Genomic DNA, 21,732 nt, shown 5'->3' with positions numbered 1-21,732 from the left:
CCTTTAAACATACTAGTTTTACTTAAGATGATTCTACTTGGCCTTCTGCTATTCTGTTAGAATAGATAGATCACAGTTTTGCGTTAAGTTGATTTCATGGTTTACATTGAGTATATCAATATTTTTCATTGGTGAACCAAGTAAATACTATGGCTGTGTCTCCTTTCCTTATATACCTCTCCCTCTGCCGTGTTAATAACATCTCTTTCATTTGCTTGACTTTGTGTGTATTTATGACGATTATTTTCCTGCCTCCCCTGGCCTCTCAGTGCCATTTTCCTGAGGGAAAGACTCTCAGGTGGTGGTTCAGCACTGGGCTGTAGTCTGAGCTGATGCCTTCCCAGGGTCTCTGCCGGCTTCTGTTCTAGGGTACCCTTCACCAGCCTCCTGGGCTCCCCTGTGTCTTCTATGGTAGCCCTTATTTTCTGCATCCCACTTGTTCCTCCTTCTGTGTCATTTTCTCATTTTGGTGGAGCATATTTTCAGTGAACTTCCTGAGAAAGGGTATATGGAAAGTAAGTTTTTTGAAAACTTGCTTGTCTGAAATGTCTTTATTCTCACTCATAATTGATAGTTTGGGTATAGAATTTTTGTTTGGAAACAGTTTTCTCTCAGAATTTGAGAGTATTGCCTCCATAATTTTATTTCTAGTGTGGCTGTGGGGAAGCTCAGTGCCATCCTTACTCTTGATCCTTTGAACAGACCCTTTGTTTTCTCTCTAGAGACTTTGAGAATCCTCTCTTTGGTACTAGTGTTCTGAAAATTGCCATGATGTGTAGTTCTTTATTTATTCATTATGCTCTGTGTGTGGTGGGCCCTTTCAGTCTGAAAATCCATTTCCTTCAGTTCTAGGAAATTTCGTCTATATCTTTGAAAATGTCCTTCCCTACATCTTCTTATTCTAAAATGACTATTAGTTATAGTAGTTCTATTTTGGACCTCCTGGATCAATTCTCTGTAATGTAAGAAAATTTCTTGTGTGTTTATCTTTTTAAAAATATTACATGGCCAGGTGCAGTGGCTCATGCCTGTAATACCCATACTTTAGGAGGCCAAGGCAGGTGGATTGCTTGAGCTGAGGAGTTCGAGACCAACCGGGGCAACACAGCAAAATGCCATCTCTACCAAAAACAACAACAACAAAAAAAACCCCCCAAAATGTAGCCAGGCACAATAGAATGTGCCTGTAATCCCAGCTACTTGGGAGGCTGAGGCAGGAGAATCACCTGAGCCTGGGAGGCAAAAGTTGCAGTAAGCCGAGATCATGCCACTACACTCCAGCCTGGGTGACAGAGCAAGACCCTGTCTCAAAAAAAAAAAAAAAAAAAAAATTACATTCTGAGGAGTCGGCCCCTGGGAGGAATGATGCTAGGTGCAGATGCAGTGTGGCTTTTGATGGTGCCTTATGGACAGTTGTGTCCCAAAGGAGGGATGAGAATAACTGCTGAGGTCCTAAAGAGCAAGCCTAACTCCAGCCATTGGCACACAGGCATTAAACGGAAACCTGGAAGTTGAAATGATAGAATCTCACTTGTCTAGACTAGCTTTATGGTTTTATTATTGGTAATGTTTTTATCCATTGATTGAGTGCAGATTTTTGGAGACCTTTTAAAGGTATAGAGAATCGGCTTGACAACAGTGCACATGCAGCAAGTTTTAAAGAAACAAAAAACTAAAAATTCATGCTTGTCTCCGAGAAGTGCAGGCAGACCTGATTTCCTAGAGACGTCTAGGATTTTAATGACCACAGATAGCAAGCAGGCATGCAGCTTACCCCTTGATAGGGTCTCACTCTGTCACCCAAGCTGGAGTGCAGTAGAGCTTTGAGACTCATCACTACAGCCTCAAACACCCGGGCTCTAGTGACCCTCAGCCTCCCAGTGGTTTTTGTAGACAGCCTGATGGAGTTTCATGGCAGAGAAGATTAATTAAACAATGTCTTTCAATTTTAATAAATTTTGGCAATTCAAAACAAATTTACATTCTGAACAATTTCCTCAATAATTTGTTTCATTTTTTAAATTATTATTATTTTTGAGACGGAGTCTCATTCTTTTTGCCCAGGCTGGAGTGCACTGGCGCAGTCTCGGCTCACTGCAACCTCTGCCTCCTGACTTCAGGCGATTCTCCTGCCTCAGCCTTGTGAGTAGCTAGGACTATAGGCGCCTACCACCACGCCTGGCTAATTTTTTTTTGTATTTTTAGTAGAGACGGGGTTTCACTGTGTTTGGCCAGGCTGGTCTCGAACTGCTGACCTCAGGTGATCCACCTGCCTTGGCTTCCCAAAGTGCTGGGATTACAGGCGTGAGCCACTGTGCCTGGCCCTGTTTGTTTCATTTTTAAATCTTGTATCTCATAGAGTCGTAGGGATGACAGAAAATGTCACCATATACAATTTTTTATAAAACTAGAAAATATGAATACTCTGATCGCAACCATTCATAAATAGAACTACAAGTACAGATCATAATGTTAACAGTGGTTATAATCTCTGCATGTTGGTATAATGATGCAACTATTTATATTTTTCTGCATTTTCCAAATATTAAGAGCATTTTCTCTTATAATCAAGGAGTTTAAAAATACTAAGCCATTTTGATAGATCTTATACTCTTAATACACATGGCAAAAATGTCAAACATTAGCATCAATACTTAATTGAATTGGAGTTACTTTGGTAACACATGTATCTTTATTCAGTGTTCACATATATCTTATAAATATGAAAAAGAAAAATGTTATTTTTAAATTTAAAAATCTGAGTTGCAAATTACAGTATAGGTAGTAAAATGTTCTAAGATGGTGAAAATGTACCTTCAGTTGGAAGGAAAGTATTACCTTGTCTTCTTTAAAAGTGATATTTTAAAAACATGGTTTAAAAGGATTTGAGTCACATCTTTCTTTTTTGTCTCATTAATACACACAAACACATACTCTTAAAATAGTAAGTATATTAAGAAGATATGAGTTTCAATGTTTAATTTTAATGTAAGTTAATATGTATGCCATTGAAGGAGCATGGCTTAGTGAAAGAGAGGTCTTTTGAGTCAGGAAGACCTAGATTTCACTCCTGATTGGGTACTTACCTCTTGTATGACTTTGGCAAGTTTCTTAGTGACCCCAGTCTGCCTTGGTCTGGTCATCTGTAAAATGGCAGTAATATTTGCTTCACAAATGTAGATGACACAGTGTACCTAAAGCACTTTGCAAAGAGTAGCTATTGAACAAATGTTAGGATTTGTTCCCTTTTCCCAAGAAAAGTAAAACATTAACTAGTATAGTGGTTAATTATGAGTCTTGGGATTTTCCATTTTGCAGCTTTCAAAAAGGAAGACCAGCCAAGAAAGTCTTGATCTAGCCATGAAAATGCCACGTGAGTGATTGGTTTCACCAAGTAAACAAGAGTCCATCCTCTCCCTACCCCTTTTTCTGTATGCTTTTTCTTTCTTTCTTTCTTTCTTTTTTTTTTTTGAGACGGAGTTTTGCTCTTGTTGCCCAGGCTGGAGTGCAGTGGCATGATCTCGGCTCACTGCAACCTCTGCCTCCTGGGTTCAAGTGATTCTCCTGCCTCAGTCTCCCGAGTAGCTGGAATTACAGGCATGCACCACCACACCTGGCTCATTTTGTATTTTTAGTAGAGACACGGTTTCTCCATATTGGTGAGGCTGGTCTTGAACTCCCGACCTCAGTTGAGCCACCCACCTCGGCCTCCCAAAGTGCTGGGATTATAGGCGTGAGCCACTGTGCCCAGTCTATTATTATTATTATTATTATTATTATTATTTTTTTTGAGACGGAGTCTCGCTCTGCCGCCCAGGCTGGAGTGCAATGGCCGGATCTCAGCTCACTGCAAGCTCCGCCTCCCGGGTTCACGCCATTCTCCTGCCTCAGCCTCCCAAGTAGCTGGGACTACAGGCACCCGCCACCACGCCCAGCTAGTTTTTTGTATTTTTTTTAGTAGAGACGGGGTTTCACCGTGTTAGCCAGGATGGTCTCGATCTCCTGACCTCGTGATCCACCCGTCTCGGCCTCCCAAAGTGCTGGGATTACAGGCTTGAGCCACCGCGCCCGGCCAATTATTTTTAAATTATTATTTATTATTATTATTTTTTAATAGAGGCAGGATCTCACTATGTTGCCCTGCTGGTCTTGAACTACTGGCCTCAAGCAGTTTTCTGGCCTAGGCCTCCTGAAGTGTTGGGATTACAGGCATGTACCACAGCACCAGCCTTAAAATTTTAAAGATAGTTTTAACATAATATAGGCTTCACATATTTAAAATGTACAACTTAATGAGTTTTGACATATGTATATACCCTTGAAAAGATCACCACAATCAAGATAATGAACATATATATTATCCCCTAAAGTTTCCTTGTGTTCTTTTGAAATTCATACCCCCTTATTCTTCCAACCTGGACCCCAGGCTGTTACTTTTTAAGAAAACATGTTATTAAATGAGATTTAATGAGAAGAAGTATGTTTTACTACAGTGGGTCTGGCTGGGTGACCTTGCCTGAGTGCTGTAACTTCCCTAATTCATGGTTTTCTTACCTGTAGAATGGAGCTGGTTTATAGGACCTACTTCCAGTGTTGTGGTCAGTAGCCAGTAGCAGTTAGTACAGTGTCTAGCACATAAGCACTTCATAAACGGTAGCTATTGTTAATAGTATTTTGTTTTGTGTTATGCTAAAGTACTTGATACATTAGGTAGTTCATCATTATTATGTGCCCAATATGATGCCAAGTATGAGTACATAGTAGGTACTCAGTTTATATTCATTCCCTCTCCCTTTCCTCATTAATTCTGTATATACCACTTGGCATATATCATTGTTCACTAACCCTAACTACCAATTTTAAGAACTGATTGAAAGTTGACATTCATTCATTTACTCATCCATTCAACAAATTTTGTTGAGCACATGCTGTGTTTCATTAATCAAACTAAGCACTGAATGATTCTACCTTTCATAGGACATAGGATAAATTCTGTGTACCTATAACCAGAATATCCAGAGGAGATGTGTGAATAGGGAGATACGGAAGTTGAGAGGCAGGAGTGAGTGCTTCCAGCTGTGGGACTCAAGAGATGGCCCGAAGGGATAAGGGGGAAGATAATTTAACCTGAGAAATGGGATGAATACTGTGCAGGGTTCTTCAGCTCAGTCTAGGAGTGGGAAGCAGTGTCCATGTAGATGGGGCACAGCACATGTGAAAGAGGAGCATGAAACAACCCGAGAGAATTGGGGCAGTCCCTGGGCAGCTCACTGCTGGGCTGAGGAGGTGAGACAGACCTTGTCAGGCAGTAGAGAGCCAGTGGAGATTTTGCAGCAGAGGAGACTTAAGTTATACCTTAAATTGGCTGTTTTTGAGGTGGCTCTTTTGCGTGGATTGAGTTGACAGGCAGATAGTTGAGCAATCTGGAGAGCTTTGAATGTCTAAATATTTCTTAGCATCTTAACTAGGTTAGTAGCGCCACAGAAATGCAAAAGATTGGTAGGATTGGTGCCTGGTTGGTTGTCAGGGTTGGAACTTGCTTGCTTCTTCTTTTGGAATACTTGTAGAGTGCTTATTATGTCCCAGCCACTCCTAATTCTATCCTCACAGGAATGAAGTGTAGGTACAATTATTATACCCGTTTTTCAGATGAGGAAACTAAAGGTTAGAGTGGCTAAGAGAAACGTTTTTGTCCTCCACCTGTGCTGCTCCTTCTCTTCCTGTCCAGGCCTTCTTCCCATTCAGACTCTCCCATTGACCTCTCAGTTTCCCTTCACCAGTATCTCCCCATCTGTCCTCTCTTGTCTCTGTCTACCGCTGTCTCCTTTGCTCAGGTCCTCATCTCTTCATATCCTGGCAACTGTTGTGACACTCTCCATTCCATCATTTGGACTCTAGAATTGTTTTATCTAAACATAATTGGGTCATGTCTTTGTGTGTGTGTGTGTGTGTGTGTGCATGCATGTGTACGTGTGTGTGTACGTGTGAGGGCAAGAAGATACTTCCTAGGCTGGGTGTGGTGGCTCACACCTGTAATCCTAGCACTTTGGGAAGCAGATCGCTTCAGCCCAGGAGTTTGACACCAGCCTGGGCAACATGGAAAAACCCACCCTGTCTCTACAAAAAAAAAAAAAAAAAAAAAGATGCTTCCTCATTGTCTTAGAGTGAAGCGTGACACTCAAGGCTTATTGTGTTTCCATCTTTATAGATTTAGTTTGTCCCCCTCAAACACCACATTCCTGTTTGGCTCTGTACCTTTGCTTGGGTAGTTTCTCTACCTGAAATGCCCTTCTTCCTTTTTTCTGCATCATGAATTTCTCATCATTCTTCAGGAACTCACACAAGTCACTGTGTCTGTGATGTCTTTGGCAACTGGGCTCTTCATTCCTTCTTATCAGGCTATAACATGACCTGTATTTTAACTACTTATCCAATACCACACCCTTTCAAAGTTGATTTAGTGGCAACTTACAAACATACATAAAGCAGTAAAACAAGAAATGGATGAGGTATAGAATTACTATACCTAGCCAGTCTAGGAGCAAAATGGACTATTAGACTAGAGAAATAAAATAAAGCCAAGAATAAAGTTAATACAGAAATATGTTCCATCATGTGCTGCACATTGCTGCAGGTGGCCTCAGCTTTTCCTCTGAACTTCCTAGTTAAAAGGAGAAGTAGCATGAAATCTTACGAGTTTTCCCAGTGACAGAAATGACAAAGCCAGGTGCTCTGGAGAAGGAGAGTTTTTCCTGTTACAAGATGGGAGAGAAATGTTTCTGGGGTAAGTAGGAAGGTGGAGGTGGTACCAAGTCTGCAGCCTGAACACATGCATGGCAAGTTTCATGAGGTGGCTTCCTATGAGAGACCTCCATGCAGCTATATAGCATGGTACCAGAGCACAATTCAGTAAAAGAGCTTTATAAAAGCCAAGACTGTGACGCTGCAGCCTACAACGTTTTGGCCTAGCTTAATCCAAGTATAAAATGTAGAATAAGCAAGGAATAATACTCTTCACACTTTGTTATTGTTTTATACCCATTTACCACCCCCCTTACCTCAGTGATCAGCTTCTCACAGGAAGGGATCATATTCACGTTGGTTTGATCAATGGTAGAAAATCAGAAAGGTAAGGAATGAAGAAAACAATTTATGACTGTGATTTGTCCAGGAATCATCACAGCGCTCCATTTTGAAACTCAGAAAGTGAGATTCAGGCCAGGCACAGTGGCTCATGCCTATAATACCAGCACTTTGGGGGGGCAGGCTAGGACGATTGCTTGAGCCCAGGAGTTCAAGACCAATCTGGGCAACATAATGAGACGCTATCTCTACAAAAAATAAAAAATTAGCTGGATATGGTGGTGCTGCATGCCTGTGATCCCAGCTGAGAGGTTGAGGTGGGATGATCACTTGACCCTGGGATGTTGTGGCTGTAGAGAGCTCTGATTATGCCACTGCACTCCAGCCTGGGTAACACAGCGAGAGCCTGTCTCAAACAAACAAACAAAAAAGAAAAATATCAGATTCATGATTCATGTCTGAAATCGAAGAGCTACAAATAAATGGTCATAAGCTTTCTTTACTATTTCCAGGGACTGACCCGCTTTTAAGGCAGTTTTTAGCAGCAAATACATCAGCTGAGTAGAATGGCAATAAAAAAATGACTGCATCTAGGCCAGTCTACTTCTGGCACTACTGAAGAGAGCCTTTAAAAAATTAATACATTTAGCAGCACTCAGAGTTTTAAATTTAATTTTCCCTTTTGCATTTGGGATGAAGAAGATTACCATATTATCGTGATTATTAAGTCATTCAGAAAGAAGTATGCATTTTCAAGAAAAAAGCAAAAGTGTAGCAAGTTTATTGAGTAACTTTAGTTCTCTGAAAATAGCTCTTCTTGCTGTTATTTAGGTCAAAATGTGGACTATGATGATATAATACTTTTTTTTCTAACTACTCTTTTGTCTTGCTTTCTTTATACACAAAGGAACTTGACAAAGAACTCCCAGTGCTTAAGCCATATTTTATCACTAACCCTGAAGAAGCTGGAGTGAGGGAAGCTGGCTTAAGAGTCACATGGCTGGGACATGCCACTGTAATGGTGGAAATGGATGAGCTCATATTTCTCACGGATCCCATCTTTAGCTCTCGTGCTTCACCATCGCAGTACATGGGTCCAAAGCGATTTCGTCGTTCCCCGTGCACAATAAGTGAACTCCCTCCAATAGATGCAGTCCTTATCAGTCACAACCACTATGACCATCTGGACTACAATTCTGTCATTGCTTTGAATGAGCGATTTGGTAACGAGTTGAGATGGTTTGTGCCTTTGGGTCTTCTTGACTGGATGCAAAAATGTGGCTGTGAGAATGTGATTGAGTTGGACTGGTGGGAGGAGAATTGTGTCCCCGGACATGATAAGGTCACCTTTGTCTTTACACCTTCCCAGCACTGGTGTAAAAGGACTCTAATGGATGACAACAAGGTGCTGTGGGGCAGCTGGTCTGTCTTGGGGCCTTGGAATAGATTTTTTTTTGCAGGAGATACTGGTTATTGCCCTGCTTTTGAAGAGATAGGAAAAAGATTTGGACCTTTTGACCTTGCAGCTATTCCCATCGGAGCTTATGAACCAAGGTATGTAGACTTCCAAAGAAAACACTCCTGCTATGTGGTAAGTTAACTGAATTTAAAAGTAAAGCAATTATGATTTTTGTGACACTGTAATTTATGATTTTAATGGTGGACTTTGTTATACATGATTGGGGGTCGGTGGGTCAGATTCAGTTAGATTTTATTTTTAAATATTTTAAATTAAATTTTTTTAAATTGGCAAGTAAAAATTGTGTATACGGTGTGCAACATGATGTTTTGATATATGTATGCATTATGGAATGACTAATCAAACTGCTTTACATGTGCATTATCTCACATACTTATGTTTTTGTGGTGAGAATTAAAATAATTATAGTTGTATCAGTTAAAAAAATTACTCAAAATCAGGGATGATGTTATCATAAAAAAAGGATCAAGGTTTAAAGAATTACTGTACCTAGCCAGAAGTTCACATACCATTCAACTACGCTGGTCAGCCAGTAATAAAACCTACTCTTGTTCTTTTACATGGAGAATACTTTCTTTATATAACCACTTTTTGCTCCATAACTTGAGTGCCCCAATCCCCTGTCCTATAGCTCTCCTACGTTTAGCAAAGAGAAAAAGCAGGGAATTGGCCTATAGCATTAGTCCTTGCTGATTGTTTTATTTCAGTCAGCACTGAAGTTAATCTGGTTATGGTGTTGTGCTACTCATCACTCATCCTCCAACCTTGACATACTAATGACCTGTTTCAGAGCAGTGAAAGGTCACACTCTCATTGGACACCAAGGAGACTCATCCACTGTCTTCATTTCCTTAATATTCTCTGTTTAGGGAAAAGAGAAGTGATTTCAAAGAATTAAATTAGATTTCAGTCAACTCTGGTTTATATGGGCAAATAAAGAGAAAACAAAACACTGATAGTAACAAAGCAATGGATAATTAAAAAAATATTTTATTCTATAGTGCATGGACAGATGCATACAAAAACATTTTGTTTAGGTAATTCCATAAGCAGAAGAACAAGTATTTCTCTAATACATAGATTAATTGAATGAATCTAATCTTTTGTTTTCATCCGATTTTGTTATTTGCTAAATTTTTACATTCACTAAAACCATTTTGTCCCTATTTTTATTTATTAATGCTTATTTGTCCCTTTTTTGTTTTTTGCTAGTTTCCTTATTTGGAGGGGCTAGATATTTTTACCCTTTTTTGGTTCTTGATAATTGTTAAAATGATTACAAATCAATATTGGCGCTTCAATTTTACTTTTCTAATTAGTTATAATTCTAACGAAACCTCTCAAAACCTGTCAACTTGTATATTTTTAGAACTGTTACAAATCAGTTTTATATTTGTAACATAAAATTGGTCTTTACTCGATGTATGTTCCTTTTTTGTTTGTTTGTTTGAAACGGAGTCTTACTCTCTTGCCCAGGTTGGAATGCAGTGGCGTGATCTTGGCTCACTGCAACCTCTGCCCCTGGGTCCAAGTGATTCTTCTGCCTCAGCCTCCCAAGTATCTGGGACTACAGGTGCCTGCCACCATGTCCGGCTAGTTTTTGTGTGTGTGTTTTTAGTAGAGACAGGGTTTCACCATGTTGGCTAGACTGGTTTTGAACTCCTGACCTCAAGTGATCTGCCTGCGTGGGCCTCCCAAAGTGGTAGGATTACAGGTGTGAGCCACCGTACCCAGCCTGATGTATGTTCTTAATAGATTAGAACATCTTTTATTTGTTGTTATGAAAATAAGTTTTCATATGTAGTAATATATAAATTTGTCACATATATTTGTGATGACAGAATGTGTACAACCAAATTTACTCACATAATCCCCTTTCCTGCTTGCGTTGCAGGCAAACAGGAAACAACTAAGATGGGAAAAAGACAAGGAGGCTATTATTTGCCCCAAGAGAGTTAAATTGTGAGAGCCTCTAATGTGTAATCTGTTTCTTTGGTTACTATTAACGGCTTTAGAAATAAGACATCGAATAAAGCTTGAGAGTGCTGTATAAATTTAAGATGTTTACACCAAAAACAACTTTCAATAAGATGCTTGGAATGTTTCATTCTTTCTTTAGGGAATCTCCTGTCACCAGGTATTCTATCCGAGTCAGTTAAGATTTTAAGTTTTTATTTTAATTGTTATATCAGAATAAAAATTTTAAATCTGTTTCAGGTGGAAAGGAATGTATCTATCCCTTTGATTTGCACTAGGATTTAAAAAAAAATCAAGAGAGAAACAGCAAAAACCATTTTCATCTTTCCCTGAATTCCAAGAGTCAGGAGATATGGCAGAACAGTGCTGCTCTCATTTGCTGTTGAGAACACAGTGGCTTTGTTTTCAGGCTTCTGTAGGACCCAGCAGCTCCTAACAGTAAATATCTGTTGCAGATGGATAAACTTCTCCATGATGCCTTCTGTAAAGTGTGGAAGCTCCTGTGCTGAATTCATGTCTGTTGGTCTTCACTGTAGTGTTAGTTGTCACTGGCAGACTAGGATGTAAATAATGTGAACACAGTGTTGTTTTTCCTCCTTGAAACTGATGGCTTGGAAGGCAAAGGATTTGCTTGTAGACAGTACACTTTCTCCTTTGTATCAGGAATAATACTTCTTTCTTCTGAAAGTATTGGTTTTGTTTACTCTTGGGAGAATTCTATGAAAGTAGATGATGTTCTCTATGCCTTCCTAAGCCTTGTCTTGTTTAATCCTCACATAATGGGGTAAATTTATATTTCATGGACAAAGAAATAGAAGCTCAGAGAATTTGAACAGACTTTCCAAAGGCATTCTAAGAACTGCAGGAGCTGGAAACCCAAGCCTTCTGCCTCCTGAGCCCTTGCTCGTCCCAAGGCATTAGGCAGCCTTTCATTATTTCCTTAATCATTTACCCATTAGTCTGATGTTCTTGCCAAACCGAACACCTCATTGTTCAGTTTTATGGTTAAATAAAATTTCTTGAATAGTAATTGGATATTTTGGCTCCTGGTCTTTAAATTTTATGTACTAGTTTTTGTTTATTTTTGCTTTAGCAAGTTTTTACAAATTTGTATCAGCAGGACATACAAATTCTTTTGTAATTGGAGTTTTGGTTTTTATTTCTTTACCAACTATTCAGTTTCTTTGATTCATATCCAGGACTGTAAAATATCTACTTTTAAAAGTAACAGTGAGTCAGGACTTATTTCCCAGTCTCAATGGATAAAGTAAAAAAACTGGCAGCTGGGCACACTGGCTCACGTCTGTAATCCCAGCACTTTGGGACGCGGAGGTAGGCAGATCACAAGGTCAGGAGATCAAGACCATCCTGGCTAACATGGTGAAACCCCATCTCTACTAAAAATACAAAAAATTAGCTGGGTGTGGTGGCACGTGCGTATAGTCCCACCTACTTGGGAGGCTGAGGCAGGAGAATCACTTGAACCCAGGAGGTGGAGGTTGCAGTGAGCTGGGATCATGGCACTGCACTCTAGCCTGGGCGACAGAGTGAGACTCAGTCTCAGAAAAAAAAAAAAAGAAAAAACTGGCAAAACCCAGCAGATGGTGACAAAAGTGATCCCTAGCTGCCCTCATTGCTCATTAGCCTAAGACACTCCCACCATCACCATGACAGTTTACAAATGCCATGGCAACAACCTAGAAATAAATTACTGCCCCTTTCCATGGCAATGATCAAGAAGTTACCACCCCATTCCTAGAAAGTTCTAAATAATCTGCCCTTCAATTTGCATTAACCCATTCCCTAATTTACATATAATTAAAAGTGGGCATAAGTGAGTATACAGTTGCCAACCCCTCATATGTTGCCAACTCTGAGTGCACTTACTGCCTATAACTTAGCCCTGCTCCGCAAGGAGCAGTATCATTTAATAAAAATTGCTGGCCAACACCACTGGCTTGCCCTTGAATTCTTTCCTTTGTGAGGCCAAAAACCCTCCTGGGCTAAGCCCCAGTTTTAGGGCTTGCCTCCCCTGCATCATCAGTAAATTGTGTCTTCAGATAGATCCAGTAAAATCAAAGTATACATGAAACAAAAATCTCACTATTCAGAGGGGAGTTTGCTTGAGACTTACTTATTTTATAGCAATTTGTACAAAAAAAACTTTTGCTTGTTTTATTTTTCAGCAGAAAGTGTATTAAAGGGAGATGGTTTTGCTCCTGTGACTTACTCCTGTGCAGAATTTGTTTTGTTTTTACAGTCTAGCCTTGACCTGACCTTCAGACTTGGTTTCTAGCTCATCCTCCCCAAAATTGCATGCTTTATCCCAGTGAGTGGTTCTTAATTCTCAACATCCATAGTCCTGCACAGAATCTTAAAGTTTGATTAAATGAAACAGATTTTAGAATTTAGTGTATATCTCAAAGGTCAGAATTAAGAAATTGCCTTGTTTCATCAGGTGGTTTATGAAATACCAGCATGTAGACCCAGAAGAAGCTGTAAGGATTCACATTGATGTCCAAACAAAGAAATCTATGGCAATTCACTGGGGAACTTTTGCCTTAGCAAATGAGGTAAGTTTGATTGTGATAAAAATAACTGTGTGTTTGACCAATGATAGGATTCAGGCATCACTGTTCCCTAGTTTTCAGATCCAAGACTCTGGAATCAGATACTGCATACTCATCACAGTCACTGCATGAATTAGGGTGGTAAATCATACTAATTAGTAGAACAATACACACATATAAAGTCAGGAAAAAAAAACAAGCTCATTGTGTTTTCTTTTGGCTTATTTCTGAAGTTAGTAAAGCTTGTGTTTGTATAACCAAAAATCTGTATGTGATCTGGAGAATAGAAAAGCAAGCCATCATGTCTCACCCCTCAAGCAGGCTCTCATGCTAGCAGAAGACAGAAGTCATGTATGTGATACAGGTGTTAGAAGGGGAAAGTGCTGTAATGTGGAACAGATGACATGGTCTCAGAATCAGGACGTTTGCTGATGGCAGGGATCAGAGGGAGCTTGATGGAATAAGTGACAGTTGAACTTGGCTCTGAGAGGGCAGGGAGGAAGGCATTTTCAGAGGAGGAAAGGGCAGAGCATAGGCTCGGAGGCAGCTAGTGTGGGGAATACTTGAATCAGTTCAGCAGGAGAGTGGAGGGCAACAGGGAGAAGTAAGGCTAGTGTGGAACTTTCAAGAAATACGCTCAGTAAACATTGACTCGATGTCTGCTATGTGCCAGGCATAGGGATAAATGTGATTTTATTCCTAGATTAAAACACAAGAGCCAATTTTTCCTTAAGGCAGATGGACCCTAGAACTTTGCTACTAGCCTGGGTTCTGGGAGCAAGCAGAGGATAGTATAAAGCTTTCTCTCCTTTCCTGGATCCAAGGTCTTCTCTAAACAAAACTTAGAAATGTATGGTTAGGCCAGGTGCGGTGGCTCACACCTGTAATCCCAGCAATTTGGGAGGCTGAGGCAGGTGGATCACTTAAGGTCAGGAGTTCAAGACCAGCCTGGCCAACATGGTGAAACCCTGTCTGTACTAAAAATACAAAAAAATTAGCCAGGTGTGGTGGTGTGTCCCTCTAATCCCAGCTACTCGGGAGGCTGAGGCAGGAGAATTGCTTGAACACGGGAAGTGGAGGTGAGAGTAAGTCGAGATTGTGCCACTGCACTCCAGCCTGTGCAAAAGAGTGAGATTTGGCTGGGCACCTGTGGCTTACACCTGTAATCCCAGCACTTTGGGAGTCTGAGGCAGGTGGATCACCTGAGGTCAGGAGTTCGAGACCAGCCTGGCCAACATGAGTAAACTCCGTCTACTAAAATTAGCCAGGCATGGTGGCAGGCACCTATAATCCCAGCTACTTGGGAGGCTGAGGCAGGAGAATAACTTGAACCTGGGGGACAGAGGTTGCAGTGAGCCGAGATCACGGCACTTCCCTCCAGCCTGGGTGAAAGAGTGAAACTCTGTCTCGAAAAAAAAAAAACCAAAAAAACCCAAAAAGTGTGGTTAGTACTTGGCTTCTTTACTTTCTGTGGTATCTTCCATCCCAGAGCCTCTCTGCAGGAACCCAGTGTTTTCTTGTGGTTTTAAGTACTCCTCTGTCTCATTTATGGCCCGCTCTCTCCCAAAGATACAGTGTGTTCCAAAATTACCTAGTACACTGCCTGCCCATTCCCCCACTCCCTAATCAAAATTCCTGTGCCATGAGGCAGCAATCCTGAGCCACAATGCAGCAATTCTTAGCCACTGTTGGGAGAAGGAATAGAATAATGACTAACCATGGGGTTGTGGGGAGGATAAATGAGAATATAAATGTGGGTGTGTGGGTGTGTATGTGGAGAAGGGAGAAGTTTGAGACTGGTTTCCAGTGCCATACCACTATATATAGTGACAATTTCTTATTCCATCTATATATGTGTGCGTGTATGCACATATTCCATATGTATATTCCATATATATGTGACTCAGATGAAGTAATGGTATTTTATTAAACCTATGCAAAGAAAGGAATCAAGGTTGACTCCTAGATTTTTAGCTTAAATAGCTGGTTAGACAGTTGTGCTCTTTATTGAGATGGGGAAGATGTGGAGAGGATTAAAAAACCTGTCTTTGAGAATTATTGTATTATTCACCCCTCAAGAATTATTCCTGTTATAAACCTAACCTCCATCTTTATTTCTTTTTTTTTTTTTTTGAGACTGACTCTTGCTCTGTCGCAAAGGCTGGAGTGCAGTGGTGTGATCTCGGCTCACTGCAAGATCTGCCTCCCGGGTTCATGCCATTCTCCTGTCTCAACCTCCAGAGTAGCTAGGACTACAGGAGCCCGCCACCACTCCCGGCTAATTTTTTGTATTTTTTTTAGTAGAGACGGGGTTTCACCATGTTAGCCAGGATGGTCTCGATCTCCTGACCTCGTGATCTGCCCGCCTTGGCCTCCCAAAGTGCTGGGATTACAGGCGTGAGCCACCGCGCCCGGCCCATCTTTGTTTCTTAATGAGAATGTAATAAAAACTCATTTAGCTTTTAGCAATTTGGAATTTGTTCATGTTTTGATGTTGAATAAACCTCATGAGTTAGTTGAATTATAAAGTAGATATAATCTTCAGAGAGGATCTGTTACCCATTACTTTTTTTTTTTTTTTGTTATACTTTAAGTTCTAGGGTACTTGTGCAGAACGTACAGGTTTGTTACATAGGTATACACGTGCCATGGTGGTTTGCTGCACCCATCAACCCGTCATCTACATTAGGTATTTCTCCTAATGCTGTCCCTTCCCTAGCCCCTCACCCCCTGACAGGCCCCAGTGTGTGATGTTCCCCTCCTTGTGTCCATGTGTTCTCATTGTTCACCTCCCACTTATGAATGAGAACATGCGGTGTTTGGTTTTCTGTTCCCGTGTTAGTTTGCTGAGAATGATGGTTTCCAGCCTCATCCAGGTCCCTGCAAAGGAATGAACTCATCAGTTTTTATGGCTGCATAGTGTTCCATGGTGTATATGTGCCACATTTTCTTTATCCAGTCTATCATTGATGGGCATTTGGGTTGGTTCCAAGTCTTTGCTATTGTGAACAGTGCCTTAATAAACATACATGTGCATGAGTCTTTATAGTAGAATGATTTATAATCCTTTGGGTATATACCCAGTAATGGGATTCCTGGGTCAAATGGTATTTCTGATTCTAGATCCTTGAGGAATCACCACACTGTCTTCCACAATGGTTGTACTAATTTACACTCCCACCAATAGTGTAAAAGCATTCCTATTTCTCCACATCCACTTCAACATCTGTGGTTTCCTGACTTTTTAATGATCACAATTCTAACTGGAGTGAGATGGTATCTCAATATGGTTTTGATTTGCATTTCTCTAATGACCACTGATGATGAGCCTTTTTTCATATGTTTGTTGGCTGCATAAATGTCTTCTTTTGAGAAGTATCTGTTCATATCCTTTGCCCACTTTTTGATGGGGTTGTTTTTTTCTTGTAAATTTAAGTTCATTGTAGATTTTGGATATTAGCACTTTGTCAGATGGATAGATCGCAAAAATTTTCTCCCATCTGTAGGTTGCCTGTTCATTCTGCTGATAGTTTCTTTTGCTGTGCAGAAGCTCTTTAGTTTAATTAGATCCCATTTGTCTATTTTGGCTTTTGTTGTCATTGCTTTTGGTATTTTAGTCATGAAGTCTTTGCCCATGCCCATGTCCTGAATGGTATTGCCTAGGTTTTCTTCTAGGGTTTTTATGGTTTTAGGTCTTACATTTAAGTCTTTAATCCGTCTTGAGTTAATTTTTGTATAAGGTGTAAGGAAGGGATCCAGTTCCAGCTTTCTGCATATGGCTAGCCAGTTTTTCCAGCACCATTTATTAAATAGGGAATCCTTTCCCCATTTCTTGTATTTGTCAGGTTTGTCAAAGATCAGATGGTTGTATATGTGTGGTGTTATTTCTGAGGCCTCTGTTCTGTTCTATTGGTCTATATATCTATTTTGGTACCAGTACCATGCTGTTTTGGTTACTGTAGCCTTGTAGTATAGTTTGAAGTCAGGTAGCATGATGCCTCCAGCTTTGTTCTTTTTGCTTAGGATTGTCTTGGCTATGTGGGCTCTTTTTTGGTTCCATATGAAATTTAAAGTAGTTTTTTCCGGTTCTGTGAAGAAAGTCAATGGTAGCTTGATGGGGGTAGCGTTGAATCTATAAATTACTTTGGGCAGTATGGCCATTTTCACAATATTGATTCTTCCTATCCATGAGCATGGAATATTTTTCCATTTGTTTGTGTCCTCTCTTATTTCCTTGAGCAGTGGTTTGTAGTTTTTCTCAAAGTCCTTCACATCCCTTGTAAGTTGTATTTCTAGATATTTTATTCTCTTTGTAGCAATTGAGAATGGGAGTTCACTCATGATTTGACTGTCTGTTATTGGTGTATAGGAATGCTTGTGATTTTTGATTCTGTATAGGAATGCTTGTGATATATTGATTTTTGTATCCTGAGACTTTGCTGAAGTTGCTTATCAGCTTAAGGAGATTTTGGGCTGAGGCAATGGGTATTTCTCAATATACAATTGTGTCATCTGCAGAGACAATTTGACTTCTTCTTTTCCTAATTGAATACCCGTTATTTCTTTCTCTTGTGTGATTGCTCTGGCCAGAACTTCCAATACTATGTTTAATAGGAGTGGCGAGTGAGGGCATCCTTGTCTTGTGCCGGTTTTCAAAGGGAATGCTTCCAGTTTTTGCCCATTCAGTATGATGTTGGCTGTGGGTTTGTCATAAACAGCTCTTACTATTTTGAGATATGTTCCATTAATACCTAGTTTATTGAGAGTTTTTAGCTTGAAGGGCTGTTGACTTTTGTCAAAGGTCTTTTCTGCTTCTATTGAGACAATCCTGTGGTTTTTGTCATTGGTTCTGTTTATGTGATGGATTACGTTTATTGATTTGCATATGTTGAACCAGCCTTGCATCCCAGGGATGAAGCTGACTTGATCGTGGTGGATAAGCTTTTTGATGTGCTGCTGGATTCGGTTTGCCATTATTGAGGATTTTCTCATCGATGTTCATCAGGGATATTGGCGTGAAATTTTCTTTTTTTTTTTTTGTTGTGTCTCTGCCAGGTTTTGGTATCTCGATGTGGTATCAGGATGATGCTGGTCTCATAAAATGAGTTAGGGAAGATTCCCTCTTTTTCTATTGTTTGGAATAGTTTTAGAAGGAATGTACCAGTTCCTCTTTGTACCTCTGGTAGATTTTGGCTGTGAATCTGTCTGGTCCTGGATTTTTTTGATTGGTAGGCTATTAATTTCTGCCTCAATTTCAGAACTTGTTATTGGTCCATTCAGGAATTTGACTTCTTCCTAGTTTAGTCTTAGGATAGTGTATGTGTCCAGGAATTTATCTATTTCTTCTAGATTTTCTACTTTATTTGCGTAGAGGTGTTGATAGTATTCTCTGATGGTAGTTTGTATTTCTGTGGGATTGGTGGTGATATCTCCTTTATCATTTTTTATTGCGTCTGTTTGATTCTTCTCTCTTTTCTTTATTAGTCTGGTGAATGGTCTATTATGTTGATCTTTTCAAAAAACCAACTTCTGGATTCATTGATTTTTTAAAGGATTTTTCGTGTCTCTATCTCCTTCAGTTCTGCTCTGATCTTAGTTATTTCTTGTCTTCTCGCTTTTGAGTTTGTTTGCTCTTGCTTCTCTAGTTTAGTTGTGATTTTAGGGTGTCGATTTTAGATCTTTCCCACTTTCTCTTGTGGGCATTTAATGCTATAAATTTCCCTCTATACACTGCTTTAAATGTGTCCCAGAGATTCTGGTACATTGTGTCTTTGTTCTCATTGGTTTCAAAGAACATCTTTATTTCTGCCTTAATTTCATTATTTACCCATAGTCGTTCAGGAGCAGGTTTTTCAGTTTCCATGCAGTTGTGTGGTTTTGAGTGAATTTCTTAATCTTGAGTTCTAATTTGATTGCACTGTGGTCTGAGAGACTATTATGATTTCCTTTCTTTTGCATTTGTTGAGGAGTGTTTTACTTCCAATTATGTGGTCAATTTTAGAACAAGTGCAATGTGGTTCTGAGAAGAATGTATATTCTGTTGATTTGGGGTGGAGAGTTCTGTAGATATCTGTTAGGTCTGCTTGGTTCAGAGCTGAGTTCAATTCCTGGATATCCTTGTTAATTTTCTGTCTCGTTGATCTATCTAATATTGACAGTGTGGTGTTAAAGTCTTCTACTATTATTGTGTGTGGGAGTCTAAGTCTCTTTGTAGGTCTCTAAGAACTTGCTTTATGAATCTGGGTGCTCCTGTATTGGGTGCATAAAAATTGAGGATAGTTAGCTCTTCCTGATGAATTGATCCCTTTACCATTATGTAATGGCCTTCTTTGTATCTTTTGATCTTTGTTGGTTTAAAGTCTGTTTTATCAGAGACTAGGATTGCAACCCCTGCTTTCCATTTGCTTGGTAAGTATTCCTCCATCCCTTTATTTTGAGCCTATGTGTGTCTTTGCACATGAGATGGGTCTCCTGAATACAGCACACTGATGGGTCTTGACTCTTTATCCAATTTGCCAATCTTTGTCTTTTAATTGGGGCATTAACCCAATTACATTTAAGGTTAATATTGTTATGTGTGAATTTGATCCTGTCATTATGATGCTAGCTGGTTATTTTGCTTGTTAGTTAATGCAGTTTATTCATAGTGTTGATGGTCTTTGCAATTTGGTATGTTTTTGCAGTGGCTTATACCAGTTGTTTCTGTCCATGTTTAGTGCTTCTTTCAGGAGCTCTTGTAAGGCAGGCCTGGTGGTGATAAAAATCTCTCAGCATTTGCTTGTCTGTAAAGGATTTTATTTCTCCTTCGCTTATGAAGCTTAGTTTGGTTGGATATGAAATTCTGGGTTGAAAATTCTAAGAATGTTGAGCTGGGTGTGGTGGCTCACACCTGTAATCCCAGCACTTTGGGAGGCTGAGGCGGGGAGATCACGAGGTCAGGAGTTCGAGACCAGCCTGACCAACGTGGTGAAACCCGGTCTCTAATAAAAATGCAAAAATTAACCAGGTGTTGTGGCACATGCCTGTGATCCCAGCTACTCAGGAGGCTGAGGCAGGAGAACTGCTGGAACCCAGGAGGTGGAGGTTGCAGTGAGCCGAGATTGTGCCACTGCACTCCAGTCTGGGCAACAGAGCGAGACTCTGTCTCAAAAAAAAAAAAAAAAAAGAATGTTGAATATCGGCCCCTCCTCTCTTCTGGGTTTGTAGAGTTTCTGCTCAGAAATCCGGTGTTAGTCTGAGGGGCTTCCCTTTCTTGGTAACCTGACGTTTCTCTCTGGCTCCCCTTCACATTTTTTCCTTCATTTCACCCTTGGTGAATCTGATGGTTATGTCAGATTCTTTGCATATATGCTGTTATAGTAACTGCCTCCTGTAATATAAGCAGATTAAGGATGTCCTTAACTTGGCAATACTCTAAAATTGCATATATAGCAACATCTAATTTATCTAGGGAATGATGAGTGGATTTCCTACATATATTTAAGCCCTAAAACTTAAATTACTAATTTTGATGGAAACGAATTTCAAGCATTACATAATATGTACATTGCCTTTCAAGTGATCAGGGTCTTTGAATATATTCTATTGTAGTATATCATGAAACTGACCCCTGTAGGAATTTATAAGTTGTGTGTGGCTAGCTGCCTAGACCCTAATGGATCCAGAGTGCTGGGAGTCTTCTGCTTTTCCCACTTACTCATATTGATCTCTGATATACTTTGCTTTATACATAGTTGTTTTGTCCCATGGTATGGCATTTTTATCTCCCTTGTGGACGAAAGAGCTTGGACTATGAGCTCTCAGTCACTCAGAAGCCTTTCAGACCTACCTCCAAGGTTTTCTAGATGGTTGAAACAGTGAAGAATTGATCTATGAAGAAACTCGGAAAGATACTGCTAAATCTAGGCAGATTAAAGACAGAGGGTCTACTGCCAACTCTAATGTATCAGAATTCTCACTAAATCCACACATCGCACTCCACACTAAAGTTAATGGCTTAACAAGTAAGTTACCAATGTAGGGTGACTGTGTGAGTGTGTCTTGTTGGCCCAGACTTGTAGAGCATGGGAGAAAGAGAATTTAACAAAAGAAGTTATTTTTCAATGGGAAAAAAGTTCATCATTTTGAAATCTCTTAAAATAATTTAGGAAATTATTTTAGGGGAAATTTCTTGACAAGGTATAAAGTTAAATTTTATTGATAATATAATTAGTGATATTTTTCCTTTATATATAAAACAGATTAAAAGTAAATTCCTGTTATCAACTATCCATTAGTAAGGAGTTAGTTCTAGGAATATTGGATAACCAACACATAGTTAAAACTGAATGTGGCCGGGCGCGGTGGCTCAAGCCTGTAATCCTTGCACTTTGGGAGGCCGAGACGGGCGGATCACGAGGTCAGGAGATCGAGACCATCCTGGCTAACCCGGTGAAACCCCGTCTCTACTAAAAAATACAAAAAACTAGCCGGGCGAGGTGGCGGGCGCCTGTAGTCCCAGCTACTAGGGAGGCTGAGGCAGGAGAATGGCATAAACCCGGGAGGCGGAGCTTGCAGTGAGCTGAGATCTGGCCACTGCACTCCAGCCTGGGCGACAGAGCGAGACTCCGTCTCAAAAAAAAA

The 21,732-nt window shown here is 40.1% G+C and overlaps 1 protein-coding gene across 4 annotated transcripts in view; it reads left to right on the top strand.

Annotated features, from left to right (window-relative positions):
• The window catches only part of NAPEPLD (N-acyl phosphatidylethanolamine phospholipase D), a 49,332-nt gene that overhangs the window by 22,338 nt on the left and 5,262 nt on the right, over positions 1 to 21,732 (top strand). For all 4 annotated transcript variants that reach the window (XM_025378211.1, XM_025378210.1, XM_025378213.1 and 1 more), the window contains exons 3-4: positions 7,991 to 8,637; positions 12,999 to 13,113. In XM_025378211.1, the coding sequence (XP_025233996.1) occupies positions 7,991 to 8,637; positions 12,999 to 13,113 (762 nt within the window). The remainder of the gene's footprint in view (positions 1 to 7,990; positions 8,638 to 12,998; positions 13,114 to 21,732) is intronic.

The sequence above is a fragment of the Theropithecus gelada genome, chromosome 3, assembly GCF_003255815.1.
Source record: "Theropithecus gelada isolate Dixy chromosome 3, Tgel_1.0, whole genome shotgun sequence".
In the NCBI taxonomy this organism is placed as follows: domain Eukaryota; kingdom Metazoa; phylum Chordata; class Mammalia; order Primates; family Cercopithecidae; genus Theropithecus; species Theropithecus gelada.
This window is presented reverse-complemented; position numbering and strand designations above follow the sequence as displayed.